This window comes from Temnothorax nylanderi, unplaced genomic scaffold (genome assembly GCF_030848795.1).
Source record: "Temnothorax nylanderi isolate EJ_2023f unplaced genomic scaffold, tnyl_v1.0 TNYL_tig0017_pilon, whole genome shotgun sequence".
Classification (NCBI taxonomy): Eukaryota; Metazoa; Arthropoda; class Insecta; order Hymenoptera; family Formicidae; genus Temnothorax; species Temnothorax nylanderi.
In genome coordinates, this window is record NW_027249079.1 from 1899742 (window position 1) to 1927305 (window position 27564).

The 27564-nt window shown below is 45.5% G+C and overlaps 1 protein-coding gene across 4 annotated transcripts in view; it reads right to left on the reverse strand.

The window, feature by feature from the left end:
• Gaba-b-r2 (gamma-aminobutyric acid type B receptor subunit 2) overlaps positions 1-27564 on the reverse strand; it is a 47455-nt gene that overhangs the window by 11615 nt on the left and 8276 nt on the right. The window contains exons 1-8 of one of the 4 annotated variants that reach the window (XM_071699161.1): positions 20087-20572; positions 18839-19097; positions 11941-12173; positions 10103-11268; positions 3203-3340; positions 2823-2990; positions 1906-2259; positions 1144-1377 (exon numbers count right to left, since the gene is read on the reverse strand). In XM_071699161.1, coding sequence (XP_071555262.1) covers positions 1144-1377; positions 1906-2259; positions 2823-2990; positions 3203-3340; positions 10103-10507 — 1299 coding nt within the window. In that variant the 5' untranslated portion in view covers positions 10508-11268; positions 11941-12173; positions 18839-19097; positions 20087-20572. The other 3 variants (XM_071699163.1, XM_071699160.1, XM_071699162.1) reach the window with 3 other exon arrangements.

Genomic DNA, 27564 nt, shown 5'->3' on the forward strand with positions numbered 1-27564 from the left:
TCTAATGAGAGAACGTATAAAGATTCCGCTCTCCAATCTTCGCCTTTCTTTATAAACGTCTTCTTCTCCTTTACTCTCCCTCGTCTTTTTAAGTGAGTTCCTGCCGGCTCCGCAATACCCGGGGGCAGTCTCACGGTAACAATGGATATCTCAATGCCCTCCTCGACACAAATAACAACTTGGCGAATTGGAGTCAGGTAAGTAGACGCGAATCAATCGAGCGCGGAAAGAGAAATATTTTGCTTTGAGCTTACGGAAATTATCGTTAGAAGGACTAGAGCGAAAGGTGATAATCTCAGCAAAATTCTTTTTCTTCCACGAAACACACAAAATGTCACAACTTTTAAAACGTTTTAAAAATTTATTGGAACAATTATTTTAAAAAATATATCATATAAATGCACACACTTTATTCTAATCAAAAGTAATCACGTGGATGGATTTGCTATAAAAAATTAAAATTTCATTATTCTCATCCACAATTTTCATGGTAAATTAAATATAACAAGCGATATACAATATTTTAAGAAAAGCAAAACAAAATACTTAAAAATGAAAAATTAAATATTTGTAGTATATTTTCAGAGCGTGTTCTTTGAACTCAAAAGTTTGATATCAAGAAAGATATTAGAGAAATTTACGAAACATTAAAAAGTCTTGTAGGTAGTTACCTAACTTTTTAGATACCTTTCAGAAACTCGTTAGCAACTGATGGCGTCAACGAAAAGTACTGTAAGATCATAATTTTCTGAAAGAGAATACTTGGTACAACAGAGTTTCCTTCTCCCGAGAATTTTCTGTTTATCATTTAAGTACAACAAAAATAAAACATTAAGTAAATACACGGATTAGAATTGCAAAACCTTTTTAAAGACTGTTTCAAACCATTTATCACCGATAAGTAGGAGCGGAAAATGTAATCTAAACTTGTTTATCCAAGAGATGATCTCCATAGAAAACTACACCTCTCTACGCTCGCTATATGCTACATTATATAACGGCGTTCGTTTTTAGTACTGAGGATTTTATGTCGAATGACATTATCCGGTTTGTGTTCGGCGCACAAGCAGGGACAAGAGGGACAAGGGACAAGAGACAAGAGGCGTCGTTGCGGGGCGAAATTGCCAGACGGGCCAAGCTTACCGTGACACCGTCGAAGCTTGTATTCCTGAGGGCCTCGAGGAAGAGCCTCTCCCACAATGCATCCCTGTACCGAAAGTCGGATATAGTTTGGTTACGATGGATGTGTCGTATCCTGCGCGCGACGTGTTTTACAGCCAGCGCGACCGTCCAGATGCCGTCGTACGTGTATCCGTGGAATCTGGAGTACTCGCCGCCCCGTCTCGAGTTGTACTCCTCCTCGTACTGGTCCGGGGTCTGGGGGTGAAACGCATCAAACCGAATGCATGGAGACGCAACAGGCGTGTGCCCTCGCGTATGACGAATCTCAAAGAGTCGCATCGTATATACGTCGTTTCCATTTGAACCGCTCTCGATCGCTCCGAGGCGCGATTAAACGCAATTTTTGGAGACCCGATATTCGATCAGAAATGCATTCGAGCAAATATGCACAGATACGATATTCGAAGCGCTATTCTACTCCATCTACGGATTCTTCAGCCAATCTGGATCGCGATTCTTCCGTAATCCTTTCAGAATCGTATTCAGCTATTCACGTGGAATGGAAGAAATAACATTTCGTCGCGTTTCTACCGAGGAAAGAAAACCTCGGATACGATTAAATTACATTTATGTAACGGGGAAACGCGACCTTTCGGCCAATTCTAATTTAGAGGCCAAGTAATTTCCAACTTGAACGTCTTGAACGAGATTCGACTTCCCGGAACTATCCGCGCGGATTTAATCGAAAACCAACAGTATACAGTTTCAGTTCGGTACACTCACGATTCCGGATGTGGTGTCGTGCTCCTCGGTCGTCAGCGGAAGCAGATCCGTCAGGATGACACCTTGAAGAGCCTTGGACAGCTCGGCAGGGTCACACTCGCTGTTCGTGCTCAACCACCACTCCCTGGTGTAAGTCCCAATGATGACCCACTGATACTTTCTGCCGTATAAGCCGAACCTGTAAGCCTCGCAGAATATCTTCCTGGCCCACACCTCGTTGAAATTTCCCAGGAGAATCCTCACGTCCCTTTCCTTGAGCTTCTCGAGCGCCGTCCTCACCTCTGTGGCAAAGCTCTGCGTCTCCACGAGCTCTATTTTGCTCTCGTCTAGATCGGCCACCAACCGATTATGCACCTGGAAACGCGATTCACAGGGAAGAACTGCCGCTTTCAATCCGAATGCTTATCACGTGCCATAACGCGAGCGCATTTAGCTTGTTCAAGCAGCCCGCTAGCGACGGCAAATCTCCATTTATAATGTAAATGGAACAGTTGCTGCATATACATCACCCACGCCCGCGAGCGCGCGTGGAAAACGACGCGCTCTCGCGACGGGATTAATTAACCCTTTCATTTCTCCAATTGCTTCCAACTGTCGAGAACCACTGTTTGAATCACTTTCTTAATGGTATCCAACGCGTGGAAAATATATAAGAGGCTTGACCTTTTTTCAAAAAATTTCCTGTTTTTTTTCTTATAATACACCGTGCTTTTATATTGTATAGAAATTGTGTATTTGCCGCACGGACGGAATCAAAATTATTAATTTTAACTTTTACATTTGCAACAAAGGACTTCGAAAAGAGCATGGTACAGAAAATTGTTTTAAATTTTATGAATTGCTTTCTTCTCTCTCTTCTTTTTATTCGGCTTTATTACTGAACAAATACTCTCTCGATGGATTAAGATTGGCTTTACCAGTGCATATCTGGGCTCGTTCTGATAAATCGTGCCGACCCGGGTCCAGTTGAAGTGGAGGAGCAACGCCACTCGCGGTGCGTTGAGGGCATTTTCCGACGGCACGACCCTAAAGAAATTCGGGAAGCTATTGGTTGTAAACATAGGATGGGTGTCCGCGTAGCTGAGCTGCAACAGTAAAAGCAGAGAACGAATATTGGCATGTAACCGCATCTCTCCTACGAGCCTCGCGTTTGTTTCTGTTCTTTTTCTCCCTCCCCCCCTACCTGTGCGTGGCGCACGTGTCTGTGTGTGAGTATGCAAATAAGCAGAAGAGCAAGAAGGAGGACAGTCTCCCGCAAGCCATGAATATTTACCACGACGTTTTACCGTCGCATTACCTGCGTAAGGCGCCAGTGTTTCGAGGCTTTCGCTATCGGATCCGTGACTTGTGTGCAAGCACCACCAAAGAGTATCACCTTGTGCGGCCCATTGTGCATCATGTCGAAGAACGCCTTCATCCCGACGGCGGCACTACACTGCAATACACGCGATATGTTATCCATGTTCGTTTCCATTATACTTTCGCGTTATAACAGGTTGAAAATTCGAGGCTAGAACTCAAGAGTCTAGGAAACGTCTGGTAAAAATCAAGAAAATATCCGAAATATGAGATGTCCAAACGAAAAACGGTTTAAATCGCAAAAATCGCAAAAAATATTAGACGCGATATTACGAGACTCGTCGTTACGTTTCTTTTTACAGTTTTTACTCGTGTTTTTCACGGTTCATGCTTGCGTCAAGATGAAGAGTGATGATTTCTTATATCGAAAATCCTCTTTGATATTTGCAGAATCAACAAGTGTTTGTTGGTTTACAGCCAGAAAATAGAGAAGGGAATAGATGCCAAATCAGTAGGAAGGGGTGAATATTGTTGTATAATGTCGACATCATCTTAATTAGCGGAAGATCAACTCGGAAGCTTGCGTGGGATAAAAATTGTGATATTAATAAATCTAGAGTAATTTAGAGCGCGCAACACTCTTCGATTTTATTTACTTCGGAGAGGAAGCACAGAGAGAACTCTAACTATTCATACCGTAATGGTTTTTTTTTATAATAAAAATAGGGAAAGTATTTTAAATATTCCGTCGAAGGAAAAACTTTGTTCTCGAAAGTTGAATTTTTGCAGAAATAAATTTAATGCGAGTGGATACAAGCGCTTTGTGCGTTGTAGCTGAAATAACAGTTAAAGCAAGCAGGAATGATCTTTGAGCAACGAGTTATCTCGGTGACGGACGATCATTGGGACTGACATCACATATTCCGTTTGAGTCACGGTGTCTACATGCTCCTTTGATATCAGCACCATTTCGAGTGTTCTTTTACTTCTTTTTCACGTGGAAATTGATTCCAACGTATCGCTACATTCTCTTTGCGCTCACCGTGGATGACCCCGTTCCGAAGACAAGATGTAAAAGGATATAATTGTACAGATGAAAATAGGAATTCTGACTGGACAAAAACGGAACGAGTCCGCACCTCGCGCACGAAGCGCCGAATCTATTATAAGCCCCCTGAGATTTTCACAAAATCAATCAAGATTATATTTTCAAAATAGAAACTGCGATTCGCGCGAACAACATTTTCTGAATTGCTCCCGTTGATGTTCCGCCATTATCTCTCCCCCATGCATTTTCCGTCCTCATAATTCCCTCGCAAGCTACTTATTATCTCGCGTTAATTCTTTATTTAAAAAATTCATAAAGGTGAGAGCGCGACTATTTTTTTCCTTCAAATTTTTTTTTAAATTATATCCACATTTATCGCTGTCCAGAGGATTCCGTCTTGCGTTTATTGCATGTCCTCTTATTCTATTTTGCATCGATTTCCAATACGCTGGTTATCACGGAGCAGAGATAAAAATCCGTCCTTGGAAATTACGTTACGAGAGAGAATCGTGCTACTCGAGGAAGAACTCTAAGTTCATTAGTCGCCGTTTAACGATCACCATAATACCAGAGATCTGAAAAGAAGCCGGTAGGAAGAATGGATCCGAGCTTATTTCAAATGTGCTATGAAAACGAGGAGAGGCACCGTTTCATCGACCTCGAACGAGGGTTGCCGCATTGTCGTAGCAAATGGCAAAGAATAATCCACCATTACGAAAGAAAAGGTGGCATCTCTATACGCTTAGATGTCTGGGGTTAAATCACGAAAACGATATCGATCCAACGAGACGGCAGATATCTTAATTATGCGATTGCGTGTCATGGAACACCCATGTGGAAAATTCGTCGCGTCGAAAAGCAGCAATTTCCTTCGCGCGCGAGAGAATGGGAAGAATTAATTTTAAACTACATCGCGCCCGATTTTACACGGTTGAATTAATCAAATCCGATGCGCATCGATCGGCGCGAGCAAAAAAAGGCAGCTCGCAGTGAAAAATATACGAAAATAGCCAGACGCGTCTGCACGCGTGTTTGCCGTATAACTGCTGGTAGCGTACTTGAAAATACCACGTGGCTCTCGGTCGCGCACCGATCGTACACGGTTCACAATATCCTTTCGGCAAGTAATCGGAAGCGATTAATCTTTCCCGTCTTCGTACAAGCTGCTCCACTTTTTGTCGTCAGCTCAGCTTTCCTCCTGGGCTAACTTCGAGACTCTCATAATTCGATATGTCTGGAAGCTCAGCGATTTTCCGAGTGTGAGCGCGCCGTGTCGTAAATCGCGACACGATTCTCCGGGTTCAACGAACGAGAAATTATGTTAAAGAAAAAAAAACCGCTGTTTTTTCACGGCTGTTTACCTTCCATTGCGAGGAAAAGAGGATAATGCTGTATTACGTGGCTTGCACAGACTAACGTTAAATATATATATATATATATTTATATAGAGCGCTTCGCGCTTTATCGAAAGTACGTCGAGTATATTTAACGAGATAATCTCATTGCATTCTTTCTTTCCGGTCAGTGGACGCTTCAGGTGTAAAGCACGTGTAGAAAATTTCCGACAGGTCTCGCTAAATGTAGTAGTGCCATATTTCGCGGGAGAGCCGATAAGAGAGCAAAATAGCAGCTCTCTCGAATCGCGCGTGCAACAATAACATTCCGTACTTTTGTTAAAGGCGTAATAAGCGCCTCTCCCTCTCTTTCTCTCTCTGGTCGTTTTGGCACGGAATAAAATTCCACACTTCCCTCGCGGTCGGATGCTGTAAATGAAAGAGGGTAAGTACCGAAAATATCTTACGTCGAGTGCCTCTCGCAAATCCTTCCGTTTCTCGAAATGAGAAAGCTGTGATTTACACCGTCCCGCAGTTTCCGCTCAACGACTCGCCCGCGCATTGTTTTTCATAGGCATCGCGCGACCCATAAGAGCAACCCATAGCGCGCTCGCATAAATTTCCATCCATAATTTAAAGCGTGCGCGACCGCGCGCGCTTGCAGATCCGCGCCACCCCCTTCGGATGCGGACGTCATGAAGGGACCTAATTCCGCGAGACTCGCGCACGAGGTACGAGTTCGTATGGGTGTCGCATATAGTTCCAGACGCTACAGAGAAAGGTAAACGTAAAGTTTTCCCCTTCGAAGTTACAGTCGCGGTCGAGTATCCTTGACTCGGGTGTGCGCTCCTACTCCGGCAAGTTTTCTCCGCAATTTCCCCATGTCTACCTTTCTAGTTCGGCCCGCGACTCGAGAGGCGGCTAGGGCTGCGTATATGCACGGTATCGGCACTCAAAACCGGAAACCGAAACTGTTGTCTCGATGTCGTGAGATCCGCGTCTGAAAAATGTACGCGCTCGCGACGTGGCGGGGGATGTTTGCGTTTGTAGGACAAATAACGCATAGCGCGGACGATCGTTTACATTTGCGGTGGAATCGAACCGCGGGCCGGGCGCGGGATCGGGTCGAAGAGGATTCCACAAAATGCGCGACGATCGTTGCCGTCGCGCGATCGCGGCGGTAAACAACGCGATAAATCGTCCCGCGTCGATAGCTACTAATTCAGCGGAAATTGAGATACAAGTGGCGGTTGCTGGCTGGATGTATCGACCGATGCGCAATATCGGCGATGGCTGGCAAAGGCAAAGCCCAACCCTCCCCTCCTCGCTCCCCCAATTCTCTCTCTCTCTCTCTCTCTCTCTCTCTCTCCCTGTCTCTCTTTCTCTCTCGGGACAATGCGTTCACCCGTCAAATATTCTCGGCAGAACCAAATGCGTCACGAACTCGCGCGACAAATTTTGCTCCGCGCTGTAATTTCGATGAGTTTAATTCTCGATTCGCAGAGTGGAAAAAAACGTATTCCGCATCTGTCCCCATTACCATTATCCAGAGCAGAGATCATTTTCGCGCGGCTGTAACATGGTGATTCGTAATAACGACTTTATGCTCCAGTCTCGATGCGTCGAGCGAATCGGAGCGTGTTTGAAAATGTATAATGTAACAGGGTGGCGCATACGAAAAAATCAATATCAATAAAAGTTTTATTAATAACTAGCTAGCGAGTTACCCGTACTTCGTACGGCCATTTTTCACCGGTGCAAGTGCCGTTTTAAACGAAAATAAATATTTAAGAATTTAAAATTTTGTTAATCGTTTAATGTTTAAAAATGTCGTTAACGTTTGGAAAATATTATTACGTAGCTTTAGCGCTACGAAGAGATAATGTCGCGCGTCTGGTGTTAAAATTTCAGATAAAATTGGTTCAGCTGCTTCTAAATAACGCAGTTTTAAATAAACAAATAAACAACAAAAGATCAAGAATTATTCGATTAATTATTGTTGCAAAAATATTAGCGGTTTTAATAATCGATAAGCCGTTTACACACACACATCATTTTTAAAAAACACAAATATGCGGATTCAGTTTTATTAATTATTAGAATAGATAAAAGAATAACGGATGTCATGTTCGCCACCGATGGAGGCCATTTCTTGCACACTTGAAAAAAAAATGATAATAACATTCGTTGACCCACTGACCATTAAAAATATAATTGTAAAGAATTTTTCATTAGATTTCCCATTGTGCAGTATTATTCTGTGAAAAATGTTAATAGCAAAATCCGAGGTGCGAAATTTCCAGAAAAGAGGAGTCGAGGTAGCGCTCGACGATAGATAATGGCGTGAGCATGGTCGCATACGGCCTGGCGCTATTTTTATGCACTTGACGTCGAGACGATGCCGCGTGATAATAATAACATAGCAAAATAACTTTTCAGGATGTAATAACGCTAGCACCGAACTACCCTTCCGCGCGCGTCAATCCGTGTAAAACAGACGCGACGAGACTGCTTTAAAAAATCCAATAATAGATTTAGGAGAAAGATCGAATCGCGCTTTTCAGTCTACAAATATTAGATTTCTTATCTGATATTTTGCGACAAATACGTATATGCGTTTTCTATCTCTTTCATTTTGTAAAAGTTTTCCAGCGATAAAAATTGATTTGTTCCTTGACCTAAATTTCAGATTGCACGGCATTTTCGTACGCTCAAGTCCAATTCTATTTCCATTATCTAGTTTCTACAGGCATATACATAAGAATATTTTTAGATAAAACTTAAACAGATTCGCGTATTATTATTACTAAACGTTCGAATCGTGAATTGTTAATAGAATTGGACAAATCGATGAGTCGCATAAAAAGATAGGTACATAAACGTTGACATTATACGATCGGTTAACTGAGATATCGAAAGAAACGGTGGAAACAGATATCTTTTCTATATTAGCGGATACGATTGTGAACGATCTACAATGACGTTGCGTAAACTCTGAATCTGCTCCCATCCCTTATCGGTTTCCTATTGTATGTGTTCAACGCTGTGTATACCTAATGATGAGACATGTTTTTCTTCTCATGAAAGCGGATCCACCGGTGGGTCACATTTTGTTCTCTCAAACAAGCATACAACCATCTGTACATACGAGTTATATGGATTTTATGTATACAAATAGAAGTCTTCCGTCCCTCGGAGCTACATTAGTTGGACCGATTTTGTTACGTTACGTATTTTCAAAGAATTTCTTACCGACATGCAAAAATCTCATTCGTTTTGCTACGTTACATGTTTTTAAAGTGCTTCTTCCGTACTCTTTTGTAGAGTACAGAAATTCAACCATCCGACAATTGTACGTTTTCGCAGACTTATAATTTTTATAGACGTACAAAATTTTTATAGGTATAAGAAGAGATTTCAGTGGTATCGCGATATTTTAACTCAATTTTACAGCAGCGTTATTAGAGAACTTGATATATAGTATTACATGTCGCAAGCAATAATTGTAATTATAATATGTTTTAAGATTTGATTTCTTTTGTACACAATTCATATAAATCCACTATCATTTTTTAAAATAACTGCAAAAATATTCATTGCAGTTTTATATAATAGTCCATATTACCAGAAAATTATTCTTAAAGTGCTTTCCGTGATTTTCTCTCAAGATGAAATTTAAGAACTCGCATTTATCTCTCTACTTCACTACGTTATAGGGTATTGAATCGTTTACAAATTGATGTTTCATTAAATACATTTACCGAAATTGGAAGCTTCCAAGCTATTAAAAATGAAATAGGATTTCATAATACTACTTTTTCCCTTACGTATCAACCTTGCATTTCAATAGAAAGTAGAAAAAATGAGGGATAAAAGTCTTGACATTTTAATGAAAAGTCTTGAGGAATTCTGATCAATCATCGTTTTCAATTTAATTAAGATTGAGAAATGTATCTGGAGAATAACGAAAGAAGATATAAATATATCCAAATCTGCTAATAATTTATCAATTTTCGATTGGACACGTTATTTCAGTTGCGCAGCCAAACATCTGGAGTCTCTAATGGCCAGTGTATCTCTCATCCTCACATTACTACATATCAGAATGACAGTAATGAAATAATATCATTATTTATTTAACGATTAGGAATTCTGGTTATTAATCCTTAAGCAAGATCGAGAAATATATTTGAGCAGTGATGGAAAAAGTTATAAGCGAGGTAATAATTTATTAATCTTTAACGACCCTTGTGCGATAACGACGACTCGGCAAAAGACTTGGGCGGGCCCGTAATCAAATAATAATGAAAAAGAAACTGCCTTCAACAATGTATAAGGAGGATAATTGGAAAAAGAAAGAAGAAAGAAGAAAGAGAGACGAAAGGGGAAAGAGCGTAACATTAGAGAGGGACAGGTGTAACCTTACTGAAAAAAGTGAAGGAAGAGATAAATTCGCATTTAGGGATTCGCTAACTAGCGTTCAGGGATTTTGGCGTATCTTACAGGAGGAACTCACCTCCGTGTCGTTCCACCACATATGCAGTCGATAGTCCCTGAGTATGGTCGGGTGCTCGTTGATGTGTTCCACCGCGAGCTTCACCGCGGGCATGACGCCGCGGCCGATGTGACCCTCCGGCACGTGATTGCCGTACGGGAAGAAGCCGGCGATGTAGACGTCGCGCTTCTTGCTGCCGCCGAGGTTGATCGGCTTCTGCCCGGCGCACTCGCCGATCAGCAGCAGCCAGCAGCAGCACGCGATCGCGACCAGCAGCATCAGCGTACGACGTCTCGACCCGCCGCCGCCGCGGCCGATCGCCGCGGACACTTGCCCGGCCGTCCTCATCCCGTCCCGTCCTCTCCCGTCCTTCATCCAGTCAGTCCCGACGACATCTCGCGATGTGAACGCGACGCGCGCTTTCATCTCGTGCTCACCCGGGTCACCGGGTACAGGCCCGACGAGAAGCCCCGCGCGACGCTCGTCGCCGCACGTCCACCGACTTCCGTTCGCATGACGGAAGAGACGACTCTGGAAAGTAGGCACTCGACGCACTGGCCGGCCCGATATTCTACGGCGAGAATCCGCGATCGATTATTTGTTACGACGACGGCTCCGTTTCCGCTCTCGAGGCAACGCGCGTCGCATTCCGCGTCGATCGACACCGGGATCGGAGCGCGACTCCACTCACGAGAATAATCCGTGATAATTACGCATTGAAACGTACGACGCGGAATCGGCGCTCGATTGGAGATCTCGCAAAGTGTCCGTGTACCGTGTACCGTGTACCGTGTACCGTGTACCGTGTACGTTTCTCAGTCGATCGACTCGCTCGCGTTTCCCGCGGGTTCAACGGAGTCCGATTAAACGGACAGATCGCGGTTTGTCGCGGAAATTCCCGCGGGGCTTTGTGTGCCCGACATCCGATTCGATACGAGGACGACAGCTGCAACGAGAGGTGCCGATATTTCGCGGAGAGCACGGTACACCATTTACCTTTATCGCGAATTCGAGTTCCGAGCTCGCGGTCTGCAACCGGCGAGATCTCGTCATAAACTTCGGGCGCTCATCGGTAATGCGCGTGGGTCTTTATCTCAATGCTTCATTCCAGGCGATCGCACCTTAACGTCGTTGTCTCGTCGTTCGTGTCTCATCGCCGCCGCAACTGACGTCTCCCTTGGTTGCATCTGCAAACAAGCTCGAGTCAACTAGTTATTTGTTTTGCCAGATTAGAGTGCTAGAATGTGGCGCGAAAGGGTCGCGCGAAGTGAATCAAGAATATTATCAGTTTCATTGCCTCGCCTGTTCCCGACGAGTGGAGTCAGCGATAGCTCCGCCGGGGATTAACGGAGATTAATGAGGAACAAGAGCAAGGTTAACGAAGAATAATGAGGATTAATGAAGGAATCGAGCACGAGAGATCTTGTCCCCCTAGCACCTAGAACGCGCGGGGTATCTTAAAACCACTGACCTTAATTTTCGCAACGCGTTTCCCGTTACGTTTGTGACGCGCTCACGCGAACAAATGATCATGCATATCTCTCCAAAAAAGTATTCTCCTAAATTATCTTGTAGAAAAAAAATTAAATCTCTTTATGAAGTAAGTTCGTGCTTTAGGTACCTATTACGGTACGTGTCGCCGTTTGCGCTATATATCGTACATCATATCCGCGCGAAATTAAAGCTTTATCTCGTTTGGTGTCATTTTCACTATATATAGCATCGCTTCGTCTCTCGCGCGTTATCAAAGTAGATAAATAAAGTTCGCGATTCTATCTAAAGTTTAATCCCGCAGCCGCGAGGCGCTATCGAACCGGGCAAAGGGATGAAACTGCTTTACATTGTCGCCGTTAACTTACCGGCTCGGCTCCGACAGCCGACCTGGCCCACTTTCCGCCGCCATTGCGGGCACATTTGATCCGCGCGATGCGAACCTGTGCCTTCAGAAATAACATATCCTCGGGGCAAGTGGGAATTTAGCAATCGCAGTCGCAGGTCGCCGGCGTCGCACACTTCCCCGACGTCGTCTCGGATGTTTGCCGATGGCACGCCACGTGAACTTTTTCACTTCTTCTTCCGTAGTGTCCGTTCCCTGGAAAACGCGCGAGAAAACATCCTCGATCACAGACGGAATCGAATAAATCTATTTACGTCCGAGCCAGAGGCAAAAACCATCCTTCTCTCTCTTTCTATCTCCCTCCTTTCCCTCAGTCCAATAGAAAGAAATTGTCGTTCGGGAAAAATACTGTGTACACAAAATGAAAAATACATATTTTGTGACTATAATACCAATAACGTGACTTTCCGACCGTACATCAGTTAATTAATGTAACGCAGATACGCTATTATTTCACCGAATCCAGTGACGGTGTCGTATTATCATTTTACAGGATTACCGGATGGCGAGGGATGATCAGGAAAATTGAGATGGAAAGGGACGGCTTAGGGCGAAGAGGATTGATGGCGTTGTTCGGAACGGGTAAGATTATAGGGATGTTAATGGCTTAGGAATCTATCTATAATGAACATGAATTTGAGGTGATGTAACTGTGTGTGTTTGCGTGCGTGTATGTAGGGAGAGAGAGAGGTGGGGAAACAGCGAATCCGGAGAGACAGAGACAAGAGGGGAAGGAGGAAAAGCCAGTCGCAGAATTTCGGGAATGTGTGAAATAGATCTCTGCCAACGCGATGCCCACGGCGTGAATTATGCTCGGGAATGAGAGCGAATGATCTCGCTGATGTTAATAATTGAAAAATATGACGCGGATGACACGACCGTGCTGCGAACTTTTTTATGAGGATTGACGCAACGCCGAAAGAAAAAAGAGCGGAACGACGAAAGGTGACGAGGGAGAGAGAGAGAGATATAAAAGGAAAGTCGACATCTGCGGACACGATCCGGCATTAAATTTAAGGGGATACCTCCTTACTTTACATAACCGTTCGACTTTCGGGAAGGAGGACACCCACAGTTTCCCTCGAGACCTTCTCTTCTTCTTTTTTTTTTACCCGTCGATTTTTATTATACCGAGACAAACTTCTAACTTGATAAACATCCGCACGGTTTCATGCGTTCCTTAAATTCGAGCGGAACTTCCGCAAAAGTGTATGCGTTACGAAGAATCGTAAAAATGTATGGGTTACGAACTTTCTGTGAAACTATGCGGAACCTGATAAGTTGGGTGGGTCGCGTGGCGACATTAGCGAGACGATCATTTCGACCTGGTAAGATTTTCAAGTTACGCCAGACAATAACTTCAAGTCTGGCGAAACTACGAGAGAGCTACAGCAATAACCGACCACTCGCGTACCACGCAATAAGTTACTGTATTAACTTACTTTATTTTATTCTTAAAATTGATTAGTTTTTATTGTTATTCTAATAACGATAAAACTATTAATTTAAAGATATAAAGAATATAAAAGATTAATAATGATAAGAAGAAATAAATAAATAAATTATTCTAATAGCAAGTCTCTCCCTTTCTCTCTCCCTCTCTCTTTCCCTTTCTTTTTCTCTCGGGACACTTAGAATCAAAGTCGAGAAACCTCTCCACCGAAAGATCGAACATGAAAAGCATTTCAAGCCAATCAGACCTTCCGCGAAATTAGAGCTATAAAATTTGAAACGCGCTTCGATCGTCGTCGCGATTGGCCGATGCGTCAAGAACGGCTCGTAGAACGACCTCGTACAGTACTTGAAATGACGATCGATGCATTCCCAGTTGACTTGCTACCTTTTAGAACCGTACATATACGTCAATGTTCTAGTCCGATGTAGAACGCGATCTTATTAAAGCTGTTCGAGGTGTTCATCGCGGTTTCTGCAGTAGTGCAATGATGCGCGATAAAATTCAAACTTTAGGTCAAGGATCTAATCAGGATTCCGAGATCTTATTCCAAATGCGCGATATAAATACAGAAGCTGGAGATAAATTACTCCGTCTGACCATTCAAACGTCGCTGACCTCGCAGCATTAACGAGGTAGAAGCGGCTTTAAAATAATTCAATATCCTACCCGCTTTTTGCCTCGGACCTTTCCAGATGAGACTTATTAAGGTGATAACGTAATTACTCAAACCGTATGGCTGTAAGAGTTTTTGCGCAAATTAATTACGTCCGTTATGCCCGAGTCGGACTAAATCTGTTGATCGCGAAAATTTCGAATGAGGAAATAAAAGGTGGCGTGAGAGCGGAACATTACACAGCGTCTCCTGGGTCTCTAAAGGTTAAATGTAACGTCGATACATTTTTAATCACGTTCGTATCGCAGTGGCCATCGGGCGATTCCGTTTCACGGACAAATCGTTATTCGTCGACGTTTAGTTCTCAATGGTTTCGTTCGAGAGCCACTTTCCTATCTCATTGTCAACAATCTCAACCGGTAGCTTCGACTCATGAAGAGAAAGGAGAGAGAGAGAGGGAGGGTATTGTGTGTCGTGCCAAGTGCCTCGTCGAGATGACCTACAATTGCTGTTTAAGTGGTCCGGTACGAAGCCAGTTATTACACAGTCGTAAACGGTCGTGTTCAATTTCCGGTCGCGGAACATTCCCCTCTCGAAGGCCCCTTAGGCTCCCTCGGTCGGTGACAAAAGGCGCACGAGGGATCCCCCGCGTTTGGAACGGTAAACAACGCGACGGCGCCCGTTTACTCTTACTAAGACTCGCGTCGGAGAAAACAATTCTCCGCTAGTTTCTTCCGTCCCTACGTCCCTACGTCCCTGCGTCCCTACGTGTTACACCTCACTGCGTCCCGCTATTCAGACTTTTCAGAGAGGTGACTATTCTCCAGAGTGTCAGTGTCTATTTTTAACTCACGCCGCACACGACAACGACGAGAACGACGACGACGACGTGGACGATTACGTCTTGTTGCGACCGAGTAATTTTTCTCTTTTCCGGGGCGCCGGAAACCTCGTGCGGCATTCAAAGTTTTTACCGAGGGGAATGGGAGGTTTGTTAGTTCAACCCTCCATCTCTCTCTCTCTCGCGTTCCGGCACTATCCCGGGGTATCCTCTTCAGCGCGCGCACAGCCACTTTAACCGAGGGAATACCCCGGTGGAGGTGCCGTGTGCCACTGTCAGCGCTCCCGGGATCTTCAGGGTACACAAACACTTAGCCGCCTTTTCAGCTTCGATAATGCGAAAGCGCTCACCCCCGGCGGAAAGAGGAATATAATTTTCTCAATTTAGCCTGGCAGTGTTTATTACGCCATCGAGATATCGAACGCGAGAGTTTAGTTACGCGGGCCCGTACAACCCCTTGCCCGCTAAAACGTTTCTCTCTCTCTCTCTCTCTTATTCTCCCTTTCTCTCTCTACGTGCAATATTCGATGTAAATTTCGAGCACTGCGGCGTTTTGATGAAACACGATTCCATTGTTGCGATATCGTTTAAAAAAAAGTCAAAATATACTTTTTACCGACGAAATCCGACTCTATGAAATGTCGAGATTTTTATACGTGCGTTTTATACGTGAAACAAAACGGGGAAGACCCGTATAACCGGCATAACTGCGGATTTGAAAACGTTTCCTGGAAAAGACAATGCATCTTATTAAGTTTGATAAATCTGGGCCGCGGCGCGAAATCCATAAATTTTTACTAAACCTATAGCTACTGCTACACCAGCAGTTGCATAGAGAAATATTGCTGCTATCGGTTTTTGGTGGGCTACATTTATACCTGCGAGGTTATGCATATTGCACGCCCTTTGACCCATGGGAAATATAAATCGTCGCCAAACCGATTGTCTCTAAATAATTAATCTCATCGTGCCTGCTGCCGCGACCGCACTATCGCTCCGCACCGCTTGATCAATATCGAATAACGAAACTGTCAAAAATAAAACGCTACTTGTCGGAGTCGGGGTTGAAAAATGGTGGAGAGCGAGACGAACAGTCGCGCGCGCAGTTTGTCTATTTTTCACACGATCGTTCCGTCCATCGCCTTGGAATTTGTTTTCTCCGAAAGCCGCCCGCCGTCGCGCCGAATTGCTCGCTCTCCCTCTCCATCCCCCGTCTGTCCGGAAGTAGATCCGGAGGAATCTACACACAATATAAACCGCGACGCGCTCCCTTCTATCTATTGATCCCAAAAACAAATTCGGGAGTAGTAAAAAATTGACCAAGTGTGCGCGGCGACGCTCTACTCAGAGCCGACCAGTCATGCGCGTCACCGTTTAGTTTACCTCGCTCACTTTAACCCTCTCGGCTCTCGGCGCCTCTCTCGAGCCCCTCTATTTATAGAGAGGAAGATTTCCATTCTTCGCGAATATTGTTTCCGCCCGACTTATAGACACCTCAGACAATTCCTGAGAATCTCTCGGTCGAAACGATTCTCTCGCTCTTCTATCGCTTTGCTTATCTTCAATTACGCCGTCTCTCTCTCTCTCTCTCTCTCTCTCTCTCTCTCTCTCTCTCTCTCTCTCTCTCTCTCTCTCTCTCTCTCTCTCTCTCTCTCTCTCTCTCTCTCTCTCTCTCTCTCTCTCTCTCTCTCTCTCTCTCTCTCTCTCTCTCTCTCTCTCTCTCTCTCTCTCTCTCTCTCTCTCTGTAATGTTTATTTATTTAAAAAATTACTTCAAGCCGAACGTGTAGAATTCACAAAGTATTTCCGAATCAAGAATGCAAAAGGGCACGTTTTCTCGCGAAAAAATGAGACAAGCGGGTAGGAATGATTTTTTTTATGCGAGGCTCTATTTTTGAAAGAGACGATTTAGAAAATTGAAAAGTTGATAACGTATTCATGAGCCGTCTTCTTCTCGGCTGTACTCGTAGTATATATATAGGTAACCCTCGAATAACACGATTAATTGATTTTGTGTTATTGAAAACCGTGTTATTCGAGATTTAGGATTCATACAATTTTAGAGATCACGTTCCGTGCTATTGGAAACCGTGCAAATCACGACTCCAGATTCATATAAAATTGGGTATTTGGTTCCAAGGGATTATTAAAAAAAAAAAATTTTTTTAAAAGGGTTGTCACAATTTTTTATCGTGCTATTCAAGACTCCGTGCAATACAAGTACCGTGTTATTCGAGGGTCGTCTGTATTAAAATATAAAGCGATATATATATATATATATATGTATATTGTATGTATACGAACCAGGAAAATAGTACCGATACACCGATAATTTTGAAGCTACGTGTTTGCTTATCGCAAATGGAGATAAAGTACGTCCATGATCGAGTAGGGCTTAAGAGTCGAGCAGGGTTGAATGATCCTCGTCAACGTGATCGTTTGTAAGATAGATATCACGGACAATGGGCATTCATGCACCGTCTCCCAAACGAATGGCCCGGGGCAATCTCGATTTCAGCGACTTATCACGAGCGGTAATACACTTGTCGAATGGTATCAAATCCTTCCGCGAATCGTGCCAAAGCCGCGATTGTTCGCCCTTCTGCAATCTCTCGGTATATACGCGTGTACACTGTACACGTTGCGCTTTCAAGACAGAGCAAAATCGCGTAATCCTTTTGTCGGAGCTCCTATTCGCAAAATAAATTCAATGTCAGAAATTTAACGAAGAGATTAAAATAATCCAAGTATTCAAAGAATGCGTGCGTGACATTGAATTTAAATACGGTATATAAAAACATCGCTGAAGAATAAATTCCGTCCTCCCTCCCGTATCCCGCGTTATGTTTCTTAGGGAGGTTTGTGAAAACTATGGTCATTGATAATCGAAAGTTTTCTCTTTCTTTAGGGAAGGAACTCACGGCAGCCCCGTCACGCGACTTAATTAAAGGCAGCATGGAACGCTCTGTCGCACCGCTGCTTAATCCATTCATAATTTCATTACGTTTCGTCATGGAGTAATTAGATAGATTAAACAGATAGAATTGAGAGTGCGTGTGCGTGTGCGCGTATGTCTCGACCGTTACCGACTAATTAACCCCGGCGAAAAATAGGCTCGCTCGCAATGCGTCGCGCCTCTCTCGCTTTTGATCGCGCGAATATATTCACCGAAAGCGCGACATTTATCTTTCATTCCCCGGTCCGTTTTTCAGTAAAATTCAGTAGACCATGTGTCACCTATCGATCACCGATTTCATAGCGAAGGACGCTATATGTCGCTATGGAATTTTTAATAAAATATTCGCGGAACACGGAGCGAAAGATATATATATATCCGCGGCTGCAATCGCGCGGGTGCAACGCTCCGATATTTATGTTAATTGCATTAGAATTAATCGAATTCGCGTTATTGCGCGCTATCATGCATGCGATGTCGTAGGGTGTCAATGCACAATATCAGCGAAATATAATGCAAAATTTGTTTAATTATAATACAATTAACGCAAATATTGAGGCTTTGCGCCAGCACGCATGTGAGTGTCAATGACCACAAAACTGATTACGGTTTTAGTCCCTTTACCCTTTGGACATGCATTAAAATCGAGTTTTAATATTTTCAAATACAACAGCGTCGAATTTCCAATTTGACTAATTCCGTGCGCAAATACTGCCGACCCCGTTTCCGTTCGTATCAAGTATAGCAATAATAAGTCTAGGAATCTAATTCCAACTTTGGTTTCCTTACTCTTTTCGAAACTATCAAGATCGAATTTTTAACTTTCAAGGTGCGGTAATGGTAGCACCGGAAGATCTAATACTGACTTTCTCTCTCTCTCTCTCTCTCTGGAATTTTTGTAATCTTATCAGATTGATATAACAAAAAAAAATTCCAATCTCGTTTAACACGCGACAGTGACGGAGTCGAGAGGTATACCTCAAACTGAGACGTACCGTATCGATCCGTAATCGCTCTCGATTCCTCTTCTTGCGTTCTGCCCTTTCGCGTGTCCCAGCCCGATCCCGTAATTGTCCGTGAACGACGAAGAGGCGCAAAGAGCTCTCCACAGTCCCCGGGAAGGATAGGAATTGATCGCGATAGCACCGCCGGCGATTATCCCGCGCACCTGCCGCCGCCGAATTGTCATACGCGGTGTATCTCGCGCACGCCGCGCCGTCCCGAATATCGCCAGTTCGCCGGCCGACGAAACCGCTTAACGCCCGGAAATTAACTGATTACGATAGTGTCGTCGAACGCGAGAGCGTATCCCCCTCGTTTGCGCGTGCAGAGAGAGAAAATCGCCCCGTCGCACATACACCGGGCGTGCTACTTCTATCCCCATCCTCCTTCCCCCTTCCCCCTGCCCCCGCGATGTAATCTCACTCGCGGCCCGATCGCTCTTTCTTTCTTTCTTTCTCTTTTTTTCTCTCTCTTTCTCTCTCTTTCTCTGTCTCTCCGTCTCTCGAACCGACCTTTGGCTGCCTAATATCGGTGACCGGACGACGTAATTTTCCCGAACAGCGGAGAAATTAATTACGGCCCGCGCCGGCCGCATTGGCCAATCATCTCACGCGCGTCTCTACGGGATTCTCGCGGGACCAGCGCAAAATGTAATTTTCTACCACCCCACGGGTCTCAATCGGAGTAACTGCCAAACGTTTGATCGCGACTTGACGGAAGAGCGACGCGCGGTCGTCGGTGAAATTGATTTATGTACTCGCCGTCAAGATGCGGGTCCGCGTTCTCTATACACAGGCACGCACACACGCACGCACGCACGCACGCACGCACGCACGCACGCACGCACGCACGCACGCGAGAGAAGAGGATGCAGAGCGAGCAGAGCCGCAGCTCCGGCACTTGGCGTCACTTGTCCCGTGGACGCACGCGGTTGAGGCTGGTTGAGGCTGGTTGAGGCTCGATCAAGCTCGACCGGCACTCGACGCGCGCGGCTTCGACCGCGACACCGACCGCCGTCGCCGACCGCTGGCTGCTGGCTGGCTGACAGGCAAGCTCAACGGGTTTGCGCGTGCCAAAGCGGGTGATTGACCGGGTTAGACGCGTCAACGTGGATCAAGGTCCGCGGGCGAAAGGGGGTGCGAGTACAATGGATTATTCGGTCGCACGCACGACGGCTTTCGGATGCACGAAAAGTCAGGAAAAATCTCGGGTCGGGAGGAAACTCAGGAAACGAGACGCACCTTGGCCGTATAGATAGGACGTCTAGAGACGGGCCGCAAGGTTAGCCAGCCACCGCGGATAGGGTCGATAGGGGGTTTCCCCGCGTCCACGCGCCGCGGCCGTCGGAAGGCCGTTTCAGGCAGCTCGGCTGGCGTCGTCGCGCCTGTAGTACGGCCTTACTACTCGGCGGCTGGCGACGTCGCTACGGCCAGCAGACGTCGGCGGCGCGACGTCATCGCCACGACGACAGCGATTTGTGACGCCCTTGGCGCGCGCGACGGGGTTCGCTCTCTCCCTCGAGGAGTTTGCCACCGCGGCACGTACCGCTTATCGGGGGTGCGGGCGCGCGAATGCCGCGAATGCCGCCGCGAAGCGGACTAGCGGACAGAGAGCGATAGGGATCGATCACGCCGCCACGACGGCGCTCTCGCACGGTCGTCCGCCGAACTGACGAGCCACCCTGAGAACTGCGGGCTCACCGAACTCGCGGCAACCCCTTTCACTCCCCGCGGCCCCGACTACCTCCCCACCCCCCACTGTCTACCCCTACTACCTCCTATTCGACTCGACTATCCTTCCTCCACTCTGCCAACCTTCCCGCGACTACACCCTCGTCCTACCCTCCCCCCCTTTATTCCAGAGCACCCCCCTGCCTCGCAAAGGGGCGCTCCGTTTACCCCTCTTCTGCCCTCGCCGCTCTCCGACCCTGTCGCGGCAGTCTCCCTTCCTCTTTTCCCCCTGATACCCTCCGCGCGCCGCAGGCATCCCTGCCGCCAGTGAGTAGAAAGAGGCTCGATCGGGTCCGCCGTGCGACCTCACGTTCCGAGTTCCGACTTCGCTTTGCCCACCGCGCCACGCCGCGCAGTGGTGCCTAAGAGGGATTTTGCGGGCGAAACCTCGCAACGTTATAATTACTTCATTATATTGAGCAAACAGTACTACATTGACAAAAGAAACTATTTATTAAGCGACAATCCCTGCATGTTAATCTCTCTCTCTCTCTCTCTCTCCCCCTCTCTTACCCTTTATTTCTATCTCTGTCTACATCTCTGCGTTCGCACATCAATATACGATATATATTTTTTTTATTGTTTCCTTTCGCTCGTCATGCGAGACCGACGATATTCAAGAAATCATATCATCTTGGACTGCAAATTATTCTCGACCATTTCCCAGCTCGAACTAGTTCATATCGCTTATAAAATACTCCGTCCTTTTGCATACTTTTGTTATGACTGTCACATCCGGATGGAACGTCAAATTGTCAGAAATATCAAAGAAAATGTTAGTTCAGCTATCTGTAAAAACCATTTTATTTCGATGTGCCTTAACGAGGACTCGTGACATTTTCATTGCGACAATATGGGAAATTTATGATAAATGGAAAAAAATGTAGCAGCCCTTTAACTGTGCGAACTTGGCAAATGTTGCGCCCGTGTTATACATTTCTCGTTTCCAGGAATAATTTTCAACCTAATTAAATAATTAGAGAACAGTTTCACGAAACATTAGCCGCTTATTTACGTGACGTTGGCTGTCGCAAGAACGTTACATCGCGAACGCTCCTCGCAAATGTTTTTGCCGAGACTTTTCGTTAATCGATTCGCGAGAATCGTGAGATTGCGCGGGTAAGTAATCGTGAGAGAAGAGAAAAAGAAACATTTTGCCTCTCGGAAATTCCGCTTTCATTCGTTTAGGCACCACTGCGCGCCGAGGCCGCCTATTCACTTCACTTCACTTCGCTCCGCTCTCGCGATCTTTACCGCGACAATTTAACCGCGCTCTCCTTTCCGCTACGGAGGAGGCCGAGAAAGGGGGCGGGGGCGGGGGGGGGGGGAAGAGGGCGAGGGCGAAGGGTCGGTCCTTTGAAGTACGTTTCCCCGATAATTTGATCGCTCCCGCGAGACGCGGTCTTTTCTCTTCCCTCGTATCCCATCGCATCACCTATCCATGGCGCCTGTCCGTTTCTTTTTTTTTTCCTATCGCGATAGACGCTGCTCCCCAGTCCCCGGGACCACCCAGCAGATCGACCCGGAACCGCGCCGGCACGGTCGTCCGTCGTGACGTGATAGACGTGAAATTACCATTGACTCTTAATGCAATTACCGATAGACACGGTCGTTTCGTTTTCACCGCGAGGTCATTCGGCCTCGGCGACATCGACATGGCGATAATGGCGCTATTACGTTACCCCCCTCGTCCTTTCAACGGGAACTCTCTTAATGAAAGCCGGAAAACGTACGTGCGCGACCGAGTGAATGAATGTATAAGGTATCGATTCGTATTCGTCAAGGATTAAACCTACAAAGCGACAAATGTCATAAACGCTGGACTTACACGTTTTTAACGTGTGTCGCATTATCCGCGCGCGAGGGGTATTATACTCAACCTTCCCGAGATATACAACTTTTATGGCTATAAATCGCGGTTCCGATAACGCTATTCTTTCCGCCGCGTTAAGGTCGAGCTATTTCTGCAGTTGTCAGTCAGTAAGTCACTAATCCGGAGACTTAATAAAATAATCTTCCGAGAATCATATCTAACAATAAGCGTTTCCACGCTCGCGTGCCCCACGACCGTTTCCCCAATCTCGATTCGACAGAAATAATTACGCCCGCACGCCGCCGCGCCGCGCGCTCGCGGCCCGCGGCCCGCGGCCCGCGGGCTTTAATGGAAAAATGTCATAACGCGATGCATTTGCAAATCGTTTTAATGCTATTCAAGATGGCGAGACTCGCCTGTCACGCCCCAATAAACGCCAGACTGATTTTCTATGTTGTACGGCGCGATATCGTCAAAACATAAAATATTGTATATACCCACACGCATGCGATAGCCTTGAATTGACGTTTGCGTGCGTGCTCTCGACATATCGTTACCGTCTGTCACGATGCTCTAATTTTTACACTGTCGCAGAACGTATGGCGCACGCCTGACAATAACACGACGCTCATGCCTCATCTACGAATATACAGTGTCCGCGAAAGTAGCTTTCGACCGCATGAATTTTATTTAGCGACTTTCCGCAAAAGCGGCACGACTGACTCTCGTAACGTCACTCGATTCGGTAATCCAGATAAGTTTTTGACATTCGATAAATTTTGAAGCGTGTGCGACTTACGGTCGCGCGTAATACGTACGGGCTAATATTTAATATTTATTCGACAGAGTTTGTACGACAAACACGGACGTATGAAGATTACTCGTATACATATTGACTCGCATTGGTACGAAGCTAAAAATTCTGGTTAAAATCGAAGGATTGCTCGTGTCCTTTTTGCAGGATACGCTGAATAAACGCGCGGAAGGTAACCTTTTCAAACGCTCTGTATATTAATATTTGTATTAAAGAACAAATATGTATTGATATATTGATTTAAAAGACTAAACAATATCGGTCGACTGTTTCCGCGCTGCCTCTATATTAACGCTGAAAATAAACAGCGCGCACACCCGTTTAGTTCCTCGTGTATAAAGTATATTTTTCAAGCGTACGAGTTTCCCAAATTATTTTTATGCAAAATTTATTCAAGACAGGTAGATGGGGAGGGGAGGGGTTGTTATTTCCCGGCTCGCCACCGGAAACTGGCCTGCCAAATTAATGCGGTACGCTTTGCCAGCGACGAACGGAATACAAGGCCGAGGAAAATGTTGAGATAATATCTGCATCATAAAAAAGACTGGTATTTTGCATAATGCCGAAAATATCCCGACGCGCGCCACACGCGCGCACGTAGCACACGTACTACACCCAACGTGCGCACGAACGGCGCGGCGCGACCTCAAGCGTGAAAATTACAACGCGCAATCGGTGCCGGTGCCATGCCGGTGCCGAGGCGACGTTAAAAACGACGGTATAGGCACGGCGAAGGTTTATCTTTCGACGGCTATATATGTAAATTTCAAGGATAGATTCTACCGCGCGCGCGTCGATGAATTATGTATCGGCGATGCACACACGCTTCGTTAGTTTCGTATATAGCGCAATTTCAAAGAGCACCGGTCAATTTGTCGGTGCGGCATCAAAAATGCATGGTCCCCGTTGTTGTTGTTGTTGCGCGATGAATACGAGATTGCATTCGCGGTTTACAACAAATGACGCACTAATTATAAATTCACACATCCCTAGAGTCGGATAACCGGCTTGAGCCGCGAGCGCGAGCGTTCAACAACGAGGGATTACGACCTCGCGTAGTATATAATTCCGCTTTATTTATTGATCGTTTAATTATGTAGCCACTCGAGAGAAAGAGAGAGACAGAGAGAGAGAGAGAGAGAGAGAGAGAGAGAAACCGATTAAAGAGTTATCAATATTTGACGTTGCACGCATTGTCCGCCGTACTTTCATCGAAATTCCAAATGAAATTACAATTAAAACTTTAAACTCGGCTACAAATCAAAGACACACCGTACCTTCCCGATTTAATTACCAAATATCCCGTAATTATGACACCCGGCAATTATTCGATGAGTGGACAAACGAGGGGTGAATCGAGCGCGAGCCGAAGTCCGTTACAATCAACGGGGATGGAAAATACGTGGTTGCGGGAACGTGACGCGGCGCGGTGGCGCGCGGCGGCGACGGCATGCGTGCCAATATCGAGGATATTGCTATCTAATTAATCGACACAGTTAATTAACCACGCGTTCGACGGGCAAAAATGGTCCCGCCGCCGCCGCCGCCGCGCCGCGCGAGAGCGCGCGAACGCGCGAGCGCATTTCGATTTCGACAATACCGCCAATCACACCGCGGAAAATCAATTTTGACGTTTGATCGTTAACGTTTGACTGTTCGACATATACGTGTACGAATGAATGTACCCGCTATTGTGCTCGGCGTGACCGCGTGGCGTCGTAATGCCTACGCGTACGGCACCTGTTCACAGCACAATCGCACGCACGCGCGCGCGCGCACGCACACACGTACACGCGAGTAATAATTCGCATGTAATTTTCCCGTTATACGACGTTTAATATTAACGCATTGTGTCGTTCGTGCGTTACTTGGCGAAGGAAATTGCGAGAGGGAAACGCGGGCAATCTCTCTCTCTCTGGGTTACGCGAGCGCGCCCAAGACGAACCGGTTGCCGTAACTTTCGTCGTCGTGTAACTTTTGCAGAACGTAAAGTGTAAATTTTGACGTTACCCGTCGACAGCTGTATATGTTTTCTGCATAGTTCCCTCCATCAACTTTTCCGTCGGGCACTCGACGGAAGTATACGCGAAATAAATCTCAACGGACGCGAACGTCGAAGTGAAGCTGAGGCGGATGCGGGAGAGTAAAGCAAAAGTAGAGTAAAAGGAGGAGCGAGAACTTTAGCGACTTAACGCTGAAAGCTTGTAGCCTCGAAAACAAGTAGCGGGAGTGTTTTATTATTTATACAGAGAGCTCCGTTTAATTATCGTGTCTTTGCTGTATAGTTAATTGAAACGGAACTCGAGATTAAGTAAATTCGGAGTACATTCTCCCGGGGGAATTTCGTATATTAGCCATCGCAAGAATCGTCGTCTGTATATCCAAGGAAAGAATATCTATTATCTCAAAAGCTCACAAGTAAAATATTAAGTCGACCTTAAATACATACATGCATTTACTTCTCAAATCAATTATTTCTAAAGCTACTAAATCGCCCCGTCTCCGCTGTTGTCGAGTTGTGGCCTGATAACGATCCGGAACATCGCAATCGAGAAGTGGAAAGGTCAGAAATGGTATCTACGTTTCGCGTTGGCCTTCACAATCGCCTAATGCGATTCCGATCTAGAACGCATGGTTGATCATGAAGAGGAAGCTCCGAGCAAAGCGTGTATTCAGCCGTGCTATCAAATACGTTCATTTGAAGGTTGTTAGTTTCAAAATTGCATTAATTTTCGCAGGGAATATGCCGAAAGGGATCGACGCAACGATTAAAATATAGAACGGTTCGATAAATAAATAATAGTAAATAAGTGATAGTAGTTAAAGTATATATTTTTTAAATATACTTTACGGCTCGATGTATGTAGTTCTCCAAATAGCATTCTTCTTTTTTTTTTCAGATATGCAAATGACGTTCTTATGTGGCAGGTCGCAGTTAATCGCCAGCTCTTTTGTATCGCGTGTACATTATTCCCGAAGGTCCTCCGTGTATCGTATCGCACTTACTAGTTATCGCCGAATCAGATTGTAGGTAGACGGAAGGGCAAAGAGAGAAGGGAACGAGACGAGAGGGAGAGGGGTACACACGCGGGCACAAATTACTCGGTCGCCGAGATCGGATAATTAATGTCGTGCGACTCTGTACTACAAATATATGAACTGCTCGTGGCGTGTAGCCTGCGGTGCCCCTCCTATGTGTACACGAGCATGCCGATATGTGCATTGCTATTCCAATGCGATAATTAACAAGGCAAATCGATCGTCCTCGCTGTCGTTTTCTCACCTTGTTACGTGTCTCTCGTGTCTCGCGCGCCGAGCCGATACGGTTCGTCAATAGACACGAATTCACATGCCGTTTACAGGGTGTCGCGTGAGAAGAGGTACATACGCCCGAGAATGCCTGGGAATGCGATAACAATCGCGCGTTAAAATCCAGTCTGATATTTATCTCGACGCTTGCAGGCGTATTTTTGGATTAATTAAGGTGCGCGAGAGAGAGAGAGAGAGAGAGAGAGAGAGAGAGAGAGAGAGAGAGAGAGAGAGAGAGAGAGAGAAAGAAAGAAAGGCAGGGCATGTGATAGAAATCGCGTTTGCCGCAAATAAGAAGTAAATTTACAGCTCACTCACCACCATCGGCGATTACCGTTTAACTGGAATTTGTTTCTTACGCACGATTCGGTCAGCCTAATCTACAATGTGCTCTTTGTCCGTTATCTGCTCTTAACTTCTTTGCGACTATCTCGTATTTCGCAATTCCGTCGCGTAACGTGATGTTTCTTGTCTCTTCTGAAGTTCTTCGTCAATTTTTATCTTGGGCGACAGAGAACAAAAAACATCGCGTTACGCGACGGAATTGCGAAATACGAGATAGTCGCAAAGAATTGTAGATTAGCCTTTCATGTTCATTTTTCGTACGCTTGACGTCTCGATTAATTGGCAGAGGCAGACTCCGTAGGTCGGGAACTATCACCTGCGTAGGCGTCAACATCTTCTCATGAGACACCCCGTGTAATACCTGTATAAACAGGCCATCAATCAAATGTATCAATCGATATTAACATAATTTAGTCTCGCCAGGAGATACAGCGTATCTCTGGAGAGCTTGAGGTTAACTGCAACACTAACGATAATCCGAGCCGCTATTTGTAGTACCCGGGACCCGGGACCACGCGAAAATTGAGCTAATTAATCACGGACTCTCCTATATCTGTATTCGTCCCGTATATTAAACAGAAAAGGTGATAGCGAGAGGCTGGTGTGGATGAGAAGCATAGAAACTGCTGATCAAATTACCTCTCAAGTCAGGGCAAACTCATTAAAGTTAAATTAACAGAACTTTCACTAGTTATCGTGGATAGTTAT